General features: G+C 37.7%; 2 protein-coding genes across 2 annotated transcripts; one reads left to right on the top strand and one right to left on the bottom strand.

Annotated features, from left to right (window-relative positions):
* Nucleotides 1-12: 12 nt before the first annotated feature.
* On the bottom strand, nucleotides 13-3,833 carry LOC139099030 (vitellogenin-A1-like). The gene is made up of 2 exons (XM_070651424.1): nucleotides 3,800-3,833; nucleotides 13-3,695 (listed from the first exon to the last, which is right to left on the bottom strand). The coding sequence occupies exons 1-2, from the start codon at nucleotides 3,831-3,833 to the stop codon at nucleotides 13-15; spliced, it is 3,717 nt and encodes a 1,238-aa protein (XP_070507525.1).
* A 2,814-nt stretch (nucleotides 3,834-6,647) lies between these two features.
* Nucleotides 6,648-12,735, top strand: LOC139099029 (vitellogenin-A1-like). Its single transcript, XM_070651423.1, has 2 exons — nucleotides 6,648-11,310; nucleotides 11,501-12,735. The coding sequence occupies exons 1-2, from the start codon at nucleotides 6,663-6,665 to the stop codon at nucleotides 12,733-12,735; spliced, it is 5,883 nt and encodes a 1,960-aa protein (XP_070507524.1). The 5' UTR covers nucleotides 6,648-6,662.

Genomic DNA, 12,735 nt, shown 5'->3' with positions numbered 1-12,735 from the left:
TAATGTCAAGAACTAATCCAGTTGATCTTTCACCAACACGTGCATGAATGTTCTTTTGTTCATCGACTGAAACGAATTTTGTGTCATGATCGGCAGTCGATAGTCAATTGTAGCTTCAACACTACGACGTTCAGTGTATGGCCATGATGACATGTGCAATAAGGTAGCATCCTTGGTGTCCATGTTTTCGAATTCAGCACTGACTTGTGATTTAACGAGATCAAGATTGATGTTCATGCGAACTGGTAAGCGGATTTGAAGTTTCTTTTGGATTCCAGCTGAATATCTTTGCTTATCAAAGACTGTTGTGAATCCAACTTGAGCATCGATTTGTGAGGCATAGAGTGAATCCCATGTTCCTGATAATGTAGCTTGTGTTGGTGCACCTTTGCCATCAAAGTTATATTCTGGTGGATTTGTGGCAAGACGAAGTTCACCACCTGAACGGACAACAGTTGGTGTTCTATGGACGAATGAGAATGGAAGACCTGATGCAAGTGGGAAGCCAATTTCAACAACTTCTTGATTGAAGATCTTGCTGTAATCAAATTGATGTCCTTGTGATAATTGTTGGGCAACTCTGTGAAGATATTGTGGGATCTTTTCAATGGTTTCATTGTTGAATGTCCAGAATCTCTTCAAGTTGTTGACTTTCATTAAGATTTGTCCTTCTAATTGTTCTTGTTGTTCTGATTGAAGATCCAAAAGTCTTTCAATTTCATCAAGATCGAATCCTGATTTCTTTGGTTGATTTTCTTGTGGTTGATTCTTGTTCAATCTGTTCTTACGTTGTCCTGAGGTGAATTGATCTCTGACCATATCAATCATTTGATCGACACTTGAGATCATTGCATGATATTCATTCCAGCGGTGCTTATATCCACCCATATCTTTTGTGAGTTGGAATGAAGCGACCTTTGGGAACAAACTGTCTTCACTTCCGATCTTTGCAGCATGAAGTGTGTAGGCAAGATTCATTTCGTCCATAATCCAGTCATGGATATGAATGCGTGAGTTTTGGACACCTTCTGGAACATCTTCTTCATCATCATCGAGAAGTTGACGAGCATTTTCAGCATTTTCTGCAAGTTCACGATTATCTGGATGGTCAAGTTCAGCAGCAGTTTCGAGTGCTGTACGGACAGCATGTGCAACTTGTTGTGATGGTTCTTGGTTAGCCATTTCAGCTAAACGTTGAAGCATCTCAACTGGTGGATTGGTTCTCATAAGTCCATAGATGGCAGCAACACGTGTTTCATAACGTTCAGCAGCATTTTGGTAGACACGGAAGAAGATCATGCGGGCAAGTTTTGGATGAAGATTGGCAAGCTTGTTGAGTGATGTGATGATAGCAAGACGTTGGAATTCTGTAGCTGGTGCTTTTCCTTCCAAGTATGGTTCGAAAACTTCAAGGATTGCTGGATGTCCCAATTGTCCTAAGGCACGGATAAGAACTAACATGCGTGAGCTATCACCGTGTTTTGAGGCCTTCTTCATTTCAATATCAAGATATGGTATGACTTTAGCTTGAACAATGTTGAATTTTCTATCAGCAAGACGTCCATAAGCATGAACTGGATAGAATGTATGAGCAGATTGGTTGTTGACTTGTGCAAAGCTTAAGAATCCACTGAGGGCAAGGAGTGATGCTGAGGCCAAATAACTTTGTTTTTGGACTTCATCACATGTAGCGAATTCAAAGAATTCCTTCATAAGTTCTTCAGTTGGATAACGGATTGTCTTAACTTGTCTTGCGATCAAGTTTGCAGCTTCAGTTCTCATGACTTTCTTGTCCTTCTTAATCCAGTTAACAATGGTACCGAATGAGGCTGGTGTACCTGCTTCAGCGACTGCATCACGATATGTTTTCCATACAGCCAAGTTCTTTGCATCCTTTGATGATTGAGCTGGTTGTAAATTCTTTTCATCAGCATAAAGTTGATTACCAACTTCTTCGATTTCCTTTTGGGTCATGATTCTGACAAGTGTAGCAAGTGTGTTGAACTTTCTCAATGTTTGTTGTTCTGGCATTGTATTTGGATCTTGTAATTGTTCACCGATTTCTTGTGCAAGCTTAAGAGCCTTCTTTGGTGCATTAATTTTATCTTGGAGTAAAGAGAAAACTGTGAATGGTGCATTGACTGGCTTGTTGCTTCTTGGACGATCAGCGTGGAATTCTTCACTTGAGGAGTCTGACATTGATGATGAATCAGAATCAGAGCTTGAATCAGATTCGCTGCTTGAACTTGATGAACTTGAGCTTGATGAGCTTGAGCTTGATGATGAGCTGCTTGAGCTTGAGCTACTGCTTGAGTTTGAGCTTGATGAGCTGCTACTGTCACTGCTGCTGCTGCTGCTGCTGCTTGATGAGCTAAGTGGCTTGTGTTGTTTGTTCTGATCCTTCTTCAATTGTTGTTGTTGTTGCTTTTGGTTTGGTGCATTACGACGTGAACGCTTCAATTTGTTTTGTTGATTGGCATGTTGCTTGTTCTTTTGTTGTTGGTTCTTTTCGTCACTTTCTGATGATGAGCTTGATGAGCTTGAATCAGAGCTTGATGATGAACTTGAGCTGCTGCTTGAGCTTGATGATGATGAGCTTGAGCTGCTTGAACTTGAACTTGAGCTTGATGAGCTTGATGAAGATGAGCTTGATGTATAGTTTTGAACACGATTGTTATCAGCTGCAACATTGTTGTATTGATAATACAAGCTTGTACGGACCATATCATCTGTTCTGGCTGGAACATCATTCTTATCATCACGCAATTCAATCAATGTAACATTGACACGTGACACAACCATGGCTTTATTGGTGTTATATAATTCAGGACTGACAACGACTTTGTTGACGGTGATTGATGATTGGATTGTGAAGTTTGAGAGATGTCCAGTAAGGATTGTACGTTGAACATTTGAGCGTGCAAACCAATCACCCATTTTATTGGATCCTGGATGTTGTGAGCTCAATGCAGTGATTCCGAAATGATATCCAAGATTAACATCACAGTCGCTTAAGTTTGTAGTCTTGACGACTTCAATGAAGCTTTGTCCGTCTTTCTTGAGATTTGGCATTGGAGCCCATTCTTGATTGGCAGCAACTTGATAGTCTGGGATTGGTGAGATGTCATATAAAGTCTTACATTTACCATGGACTGATGGTTCCATAGTCTTGTATGCTGCAGTGTGTGTTTCATGATCAGGCAATTGATTGCGTCTGCATTGGATCAAGTTTTGTGCTTGTGTATCAACTTGGAATTGTGAGACAATTCCCTTGAGGATATTAGCTTGATCATTTGAGACATCCTTATCGAAATACAAAGCACGGATTGCTCCATTCTTCAATTCAACATGGAATTGTTTCTTGCTGATTGGCATTTGTTTCCATTGAGCAGTCTTTGGTGCATCTGAATCCCAACCATCAGCCATCTCATCATTGACTTGAGCATATTGAGCATCACTCAATTGCATAACGACATTGTCGCGGTCACGTGGACGAACTGAGAGGCGAGCTTTCATCATGATACCAGCATATTGGTCTTTCATATCAGGTAAAGCAGCAAGAGTACGGCTACGAACACGATAAATGTATTCCTTATCCTGATTCCATGCTCCATACCAGCGACGGGATGATTGTTGTAATTGATTCTTTTGTTGGTTTTGTTGATGTCCACTCTGTTGACTTGCGAGTGCCAAAACTGAATAAATAATAAATTTATTTAATTTTAGAATCAGGCTACTTTGATTATTATCACTAAGAATTTTTTGCTGACATTTTCAAATTGTTATTTTTTCAACTTACCCAGCAAAGTGCTGATTATTAAGAAATATTTCATCTCGGTCGTCTTATTGTAATCACTTCAATTCACTTCTGTTGTACTGATTGACTATACAGATGATGGGAAATGAATGATGATCTCTATGGAATTGTCTATGCTTTTTATACTCAAAACTTTCCCCACTTTTCACTGAAATTTTCCATTCAATCTTTTATTCTTCTTATTAAAAGTCTAATCTTGCAATATAATGAATCAAGATCGAGTAAAAATAGTTAACATAGGCACAATAAAATCACATATAGAAATGAAAATGCAAGACTTGCAAATCTAATAAAGTTCAATATTCGCGATTATTTTTTCCTGAATGAGTATAATGGAACAGGATAGAAACAGCTTGAGTTTAAGGTTGCCTACAATAAAGTTGATTTGATTAAAATTGCATTTACTGAATAAAATACTTTGATGCTGTTGAACTTGAAACTATTTTAAAAATTTGATGAATATAAAGTTTTCATGCGCGTGCTGCTTTATTCTGAATCATAAATCTTGAAATTTATTGAAATCAAATCAGCTATTTACTATAATGGGTTTTCATCTTATTATATTGAAGAATGGTTTTATATTGAAATTTAAAATTTAGTCTTTGATTTTATGTATTTGACTGTCTTTAGATATAAATGATGGTAAGCTGTATGCCGTCTATATGCATGTGCGACTTAAATGTTTCAAATTTGCAGCATAATATTGCTTAAATCCTCAATAATATCATCTCTGATATTCAAAGCTGACAATGTGATTTGATTTATCCATCGTAATTGTACTTAAAATTAAGCATTGAGCCTAATATAAAATAATGTTGCTTAAAAAAAACGGCACTGCATCTGCTGTACCATGAAGCATCGAGCCTTGATTCGCATTGCTTTTGTTTAGCAATTTTGAATGAAAAATCGTAGCAGGTAAAGCACCATGTGGAAAATATGACTATGAATATGTAGGTCGACTGAATTATTGTACTTTTATAATATTGCACTTTATTACTTGATGCTAAGTCTTGATAAAGCCCTAATTTTATAGCCCCGAGTTCCAACTAACTTAAAAGTCGAAAATTTTGAATTTTTGGATAAATTATTAGGGCTTGAATTCATATTATTAAATTTATATTAATAATTTCTTAAATGGTCAAAACATTTAGATCGTCAAGAATTCAGACAGTCACCATACTATAGATTGTGACTGGGATTAAGAGAATCACATTGAATGTCTATTGTGGATTACTTTGAATGTTAACAATTTAGAACTTATATCGCATTAAGATTGTTATGTTTTACTTCATCATTATCATTAATGTCTAAATTGAAAGTAAGCTTCTTGTCTATAAGTTGTAAGCAATTGTTAATATATTCGTTGCAAGATGATATTTAGCTTTATGAATAAATTGTCAAAAATTTCAAATTTTCGACTTATAAATTGGTTGGAACATTTTAGGGCTCTATCAAGACTCAGCATCAAGCAAGAAAGTTCAATATTATAAAAGTACAATAATTCAGTCGACCTATCTATAGTCATATTTTCCACATACTGCTTTACCTGCTACGATTTTTCATTCAAAATTGCTAACTAAAAGCAATATGAAGCAAGGCTTGATGCTTCATGGTACAGCAGATGCAGTGCCGGTTTTTCTTTAAGCGACATTATGTTATATTAGACAAGGCTCATGTTCTATAATCACCTTAAATTGTACAATTATTTCGATGAATAAATCATTAATTTCTACTGTATATTTGAATATCTTAGAGAGGATTCAACTTTTTTTTAAATCTGATTATCATCACTTAAAAAATTTCGAATTATTGAGCACAAAGTTGACCATGAAATTTAATATCATTATGGCTATCCAAATTATGGAACCATGGCAAAATTTTGAAACATTTAAGTCGCACATGCTTATGGACGGCATACAGCTTAATCATCATTTATATCTAAAGACAGGCAAAAACATAAAATCGGAGACTAAATTTTCAATTTCAACATAAAATCATTCTTCAATATAATAAGATAAATCTCCTTCATTATAGTAAATAGCTGATTTGATTTCAATAAATTTCAAGATTTATGATTCAGAATAAAGCAGCACGCGCATGAAAACTTTATATTCATCAAATTTTTAAAATAGTTTCAAGTTCAACAGCATCAAAGTATTTTATTCAGTAAATGCAATTTTAATCAAATCAACTTTATTGTAGGCAACCTTAAACTCAAGCTGTTTCTATCCTGTTCCAATATACTCATTCAGGAAAAAATAATCGCGAATATTGAACTTTATTAAATTTGCAAGACTTGCATTTTCATTTCTATATGTGATTTTATTGTGCCTATGTTAACTATTTTTACTCGATCTTGATTCATTATATTGCAAGATTAGACTTTTAATAAGAAGAATAAAAGATTGAATGGAAAATTTCAGTGAAAAGTGGGGAAAGTTTTGAGTATAAAAAGCATAGACAATTGCATAGAGATCATCATTCATTTCCCATCATCTGTATAGTCAATCAGTACAACAGAAGTGAATTGAAGTGATTACAATAAGACGACCGAGATGAAATATTTCTTAATAATCAGCACTTTGCTGGGTAAGTTGAAAAAATAACAATTTGAAAATGTCAGCAAAAAATTCTTAGTGATAATAATCAAAGTAGCCTGATTCTAAAATTAAATAAATTTATTATTTATTCAGTTTTGGCACTCGCAAGTCAACAGAGTGGACATCAACAAAACCAACAAAAGAATCAATTACAACAATCATCCCGTCGCTGGTATGGAGCATGGAATCAGGATAAGGAATACATTTATCGTGTTCGTAGCCGTACTCTTGCTGCTTTACCTGATATGAAAGACCAATATGCTGGTATCATGATGAAAGCTCGCCTCTCAGTTCGTCCACGTGACCGCGACAATGTCGTTATGCAATTGAGTGATGCTCAATATGCTCAAGTCAATGATGAGATGGCTGATGGTTGGGATTCAGATGCACCAAAGACTGCTCAATGGAAACAAATGCCAATCAGCAAGAAACAATTCCATGTTGAATTGAAGAATGGAGCAATCCGTGCTTTGTATTTCGATAAGGATGTCTCAAATGATCAAGCTAATATCCTCAAGGGAATTGTCTCACAATTCCAAGTTGATACACAAGCACAAAACTTGATCCAATGCAGACGCAATCAATTGCCTGATCATGAAACACACACTGCAGCATACAAGACTATGGAACCATCAGTCCATGGTAAATGTAAGACTTTATATGACATCTCACCAATCCCAGACTATCAAGTTGCTGCCAATCAAGAATGGGCTCCAATGCCAAATCTCAAGAAAGACGGACAAAGCTTCATTGAAGTCGTCAAGACTACAAACTTAAGCGACTGTGATGTTAATCTTGGATATCATTTCGGAATCACTGCATTGAGCTCACAACATCCAGGATCCAATAAAATGGGTGATTGGTTTGCACGCTCAAATGTTCAACGTACAATCCTTACTGGACATCTCTCAAACTTCACAATCCAATCATCAATCACCGTCAACAAAGTCGTTGTCAGTCCTGAATTATATAACACCAATAAAGCCATGGTTGTGTCACGTGTCAATGTTACATTGATTGAATTGCGTGATGATAAGAATGATGTTCCAGCCAGAACAGATGATATGGTCCGTACAAGCTTGTATTATCAATACAACAATGTTGCAGCTGATAACAATCGTGTTCAAAACTATACATCAAGCTCATCTTCATCAAGCTCATCAAGCTCAAGTTCAAGTTCAAGCAGCTCAAGCTCATCATCATCAAGCTCAAGCAGCAGCTCAAGTTCATCATCAAGCTCTGATTCAAGCTCATCAAGCTCATCATCAGAAAGTGACGAAAAGAACCAACAACAAAAGAACAAGCAACATGCCAATCAACAAAACAAATTGAAGCGTTCACGTCGTAATGCACCAAACCAAAAGCAACAACAACAACAATTGAAGAAGGATCAGAACAAACAACACAAGCCACTTAGCTCATCAAGCAGCAGCAGCAGCAGCAGCAGTGACAGTAGCAGCTCATCAAGCTCAAACTCAAGCAGTAGCTCAAGCTCAAGCAGCTCATCATCAAGCTCAAGCTCATCAAGCTCAAGTTCATCAAGTTCAAGCAGCGAATCTGATTCAAGCTCTGATTCTGATTCATCATCAATGTCAGACTCCTCAAGTGAAGAATTCCACGCTGATCGTCCAAGAAGCAACAAGCCAGTCAATGCACCATTCACAGTTTTCTCTTTACTCCAAGATAAAATTAATGCACCAAAGAAGGCTCTTAAGCTTGCACAAGAAATCGGTGAACAATTACAAGATCCAAATACAATGCCAGAACAACAAACATTGAGAAAGTTCAACACACTTGCTACACTTGTCAGAATCATGACCCAAAAGGAAATTGAAGAAGTTGGTAATCAACTTTATGCTGATGAAAAGAATTTACAACCAGCTCAATCATCAAAGGATGCAAAGAACTTGGCTGTATGGAAAACATATCGTGATGCAGTCGCTGAAGCAGGTACACCAGCCTCATTCGGTACCATTGTTAACTGGATTAAGAAGGACAAGAAAGTCATGAGAACTGAAGCTGCAAACTTGATCGCAAGACAAGTTAAGACAATCCGTTATCCAACTGAAGAACTTATGAAGGAATTCTTTGAATTCGCTACATGTGATGAAGTCCAAAAACAAAGTTATTTGGCCTCAGCATCACTCCTTGCCCTCAGTGGATTCTTAAGCTTCGCACAAGTCAACAACCAATCTGCTCATACATTCTATCCAGTTCATGCTTATGGACGTCTTGCTGATAGAAAATTCAACATTGTTCAAGCTAAAGTCATACCATATCTTGATATTGAAATGAAGAAAGCCTCAAAACACGGTGATAGCTCACGCATGTTAGTTCTTATCCGTGCCTTAGGACAATTGGGACATCCAGCAATCCTTGAAGTTTTCGAACCATACTTGGAAGGAAAAGCACCAGCTACAGAATTCCAACGTCTTGCTATCATCACATCACTCAACAAGCTTGCCAATCTTCATCCAAAACTTGCCCGCATGATCTTCTTCCGTGTCTACCAAAATGCTGCTGAACGTTATGAAACACGTGTTGCTGCCATCTATGGACTTATGAGAACCAATCCACCAGTTGAGATGCTTCAACGTTTAGCTGAAATGGCTAACCAAGAACCATCACAACAAGTTGCACATGCTGTCCGTACAGCACTCGAAACTGCTGCTGAACTTGACCATCCAGATAATCGTGAACTTGCAGAAAATGCTGAAAATGCTCGTCAACTTCTCGATGATGATGAAGAAGATGTTCCAGAAGGTGTCCAAAACTCACGCATTCATATCCATGACTGGATTATGGACGAAATGAATCTTGCCTACACACTTCATGCTGCAAAGATCGGAAGTGAAGACAGTTTGTTCCCAAAGGTCGCTTCATTCCAACTCACAAAAGATATGGGTGGATATAAGCACCGCTGGAATGAATATCATGCAATGATCTCAAGTGTCGATCAAATGATTGATATGGTCAGAGATCAATTCACCTCAGGACAACGTAAGAACAGATTGAACAAGAATCAACCACAAGAAAATCAACCAAAGAAATCAGGATTCGATCTTGATGAAATTGAAAGACTTTTGGATCTCCAATCAGAACAACAAGAACAATTAGAAGGACAAATCTTAATGAAAGTCAACAACTTGAAGAGATTCTGGACATTCAACAATGAAACCATTGAAAAGATCCCACAATATCTTCACAGAGTTGCCCAACAATTATCACAAGGACATCAATTTGATTACAGCAAGATCTTCAATCAAGAAGTTGTTGAAATTGGCTTCCCACTTGCATCAGGTCTTCCATTCTCATTCGTCCATAGAACACCAACTGTTGTCCGTTCAGGTGGTGAACTTCGTCTTGCCACAAATCCACCAGAATATAACTTTGATGGCAAAGGTGCACCAACACAAGCTACATTATCAGGAACATGGGATTCACTCTATGCCTCACAAATCGATGCTCAAGTTGGATTCACAACAGTCTTTGATAAGCAAAGATATTCAGCTGGAATCCAAAAGAAACTTCAAATCCGCTTACCAGTTCGTATGAACATCAATCTTGATCTCGTTAAATCACAAGTCAGTGCTGAATTCGAAAACATGGACACCAAGGATGCTACCTTATTGCACATGTCATCATGGCCATACACTGAACGTCGTAGTGTTGAAGCTACAATTGATTTCGATGCTGATCATGACACAAAAATTGTTTCAGTTGCTGAACAAAAGAACATTCATGCACGTGTTGGTGAAAGATCAACTGGATTAGTTCTTGACATTAATGTCAATTACGAAAGAGATCCACTTTGCAAAAAGAAGCTCATGGAACACTACAGCGCAGGAAACTATGCTGGTCTTGTTTCATACGTCACAGGCGTCGACAGCAGCGAACACTGGAAACTCGAAGTCCTCACAAACCAACAAGTATCATCAGCCCAAAAGATGAAGATCCAAGTTCAACTTGAAAAGAAGGAATCATTCGAAGATGAAGATAAACTCCAACATCCAAAGAACACACAAAAGACAATGCCATGGCAAAACCAAGATTTGCTTAAGCTTCGTCAAGAACTCAACAAACTCGGCGGTTCATGGAACAATGCTGAAATTAAGGGAGCTCAAGTTCAAGTTAAATTTGTTGATGCTAGCGGAAGTACAAAGACTAAATTTGTCTCAAACTTTGTTGCTGGAACAAGCAAGGTTAGCCATGACTGGCGTCTTATTGTCAATACCAATGTCGATGCTGTTAAATACAACAAGGAAGTCAACTTCCGTGTTCTCCTTCAAGCACCAAATGTACCAGAAATGAGCCTCGATGATGCATTGAAATCACAAGATGACGGTAAAATGAGAATTGAATTTGAATTTGGAAACACAAATGAACCAAAGAAGGCTAAGGTTACAATCAAGGGTAAAGCAATCCAAACCGATGAATTTAGACAAGAAGTTGAACAATCAGAAGATGCTCAAGAATGCAGAAAGCAAATGAAGGTCGGAAACTGGCTCCAAGAAGAATGCAGAAATGCCATCTTCCAAGCTTCAATCTACGACAGATATACTCATGAAATTGAATACGAAAACTTCTCATCCAAACAAAAGGAATGGTCAAATAAAATTGCTTCACATTTACGCGGAAGTCTCTACAGATATCTTTCATTCTATGAAGTATCATCAAAATCAGGCAACAGTGATAACAAGAAGGTCTATTTAGATTTCCTTCATTCAGCTGATTTCGAGACAATGAATTTGACAGTCAAAACACAACATTTTGAAAAAGTCTTTGCTGACATCGAACTTCCATCATGCTTCAGTAAATACTTCAATTTCCATCCAGAAGATTCTTGCCCATACAAGAGAATGGTCGGATATGCAACAAATGATGCTGATGAACGTAAGTTTCCAAACATTTTGTCCAAAACGGAATGCCCACTCTCAGGACCAAGTAAACTCTATCATGCTTCCTACATATCCCTCTAAACAGACATATATCCCTTGAGAATCCCACATTCTTTAGTTTTTATTCCTGATTTTCATCAAGTTCTATTTGACAAAAGCTTAACCTCCGATTTACTATTTTACAGCAACCTGCGTCATTGACCAAAGCTCAATCGAAACATTCGACAATGTCCAATATGACTTCGAAGTTCCACAATGCTGGCATGTAGCTATGATCACAAATCCAAAAGAAGAATACAATACAACAAACCAAATCCAATCATCAAGCAGAATCCAATCTTCAAACAGAATCCAATCTTCAAACGAAGATCAAAGCGAAAGAATTGCTGTCTTGACTCGTCAAATGCCACATTCAGATCGTGATCGTAAAGAATTCGCAATCGTCATTGGACAAGAAAATGGTGAAGATCAAATCATCAGAGTTGAAGGATCAGGAAATGGAGCTAAATTGTTCTTGAATGAACAAGAACAACATTTGGAAACTGACCGTGCCTTGGAACATCAAGGACAAGATGCTCAAGATACACCACTCATCCGTGCCTATAAACTTAAGAATGGTGAAATTCGCATTGAAGTTCGTGACGGAGAACTTGAATTGACAACTGATGGACGTCGTGCTATTATCACATCAAAGACCAACAAGCATCGTGATGATATCAATGGACTTTGCGGAAGCAACAATGGAAATGAAATGGACGAATTCAGAGCACCAGACCAAAAAGTCTTCGGAAACTCTGACAACTTTGCTGCATCATGGGCTATCGTTGATGATTCATGCTCAGCTGATGCCAAGAGTGCACACAACAAGGCAATGAAGACCCAACGTTATGAAGTTGAGTATATCTATGGAAATATCATCGGTGACCGTGAAGCATGGCGTAAAACACCAAAACACAGTCCAAAATGGTCAGGAAGTTCAAGCTCATCATCATCAAGCAGCTCAAGCTCAAGCTCATCATCATCAAGCAGCTCAAGTTCATCAAGCTCAAGCTCAAGCTCATCAAGCAGCAGCAGCAGCAGCTCAGAATCAATGGAAAATGGACGTCCACGTCCAAATGAAATCTTACCAGAACAACGTGTCCGTAAAATAGAACGTGACAACGAAGTCTGCTTCACAAAGAGGAAGATTCCAACATGCCCAAATAAGTTCAAGGCAGCTGAGACTGACAACAAGTTCTTCGATGTCCATTGCATGAGCAAACATGAAGCTAAGGATCATGTTAGAGAACACAAGAGAGGAAATGATCCAGACTTCAAGACACACGAAACACACAAGACAATCAAGTTGGAACATCCAACAAAATGTGTCAGACGTCAAAATAACCAAAAAATCCAAAAAGCTAAAGTCCAACGTATGTAA

This window comes from Chironomus tepperi, unplaced genomic scaffold, assembly GCF_022539635.2.
Source record: "Chironomus tepperi strain 1889 unplaced genomic scaffold, CSIRO-AGI_Ctep_v1 contig_458, whole genome shotgun sequence".
In the NCBI taxonomy this organism is placed as follows: Eukaryota; Metazoa; Arthropoda; class Insecta; order Diptera; family Chironomidae; genus Chironomus; species Chironomus tepperi.
The sequence above is the reverse complement of the archived record's forward strand: the minus strand, read 5'-3'. Positions and strand labels throughout refer to the sequence as shown.

What these genes read in the sequence shown, in the direction of transcription:
- LOC139099030 (XM_070651424.1), bottom strand. Translation starts at nt 3,833, where the DNA reads ATGAAATATTTCTTAATAATCAGCACTTTGCTGG. An exon ending in AATAATCAGCACTTTGCTGG is followed by an intron (nt 3,696 to 3,799) that starts GTAAGTTGAAAA and finishes TTATTTATTCAG; the next exon opens with TTTTGGCACTCGCAAGTCAA.
- LOC139099029 (XM_070651423.1), top strand. Translation starts at nt 6,663, where the DNA reads ATGAAAGACCAATATGCTGGTATCATGATGAAAGCTCGCCTCTCAGTT. An exon ending in AACAAATGATGCTGATGAAC is followed by an intron (nt 11,311 to 11,500) that starts GTAAGTTTCCAA and finishes ACTATTTTACAG; the next exon opens with CAACCTGCGTCATTGACCAA.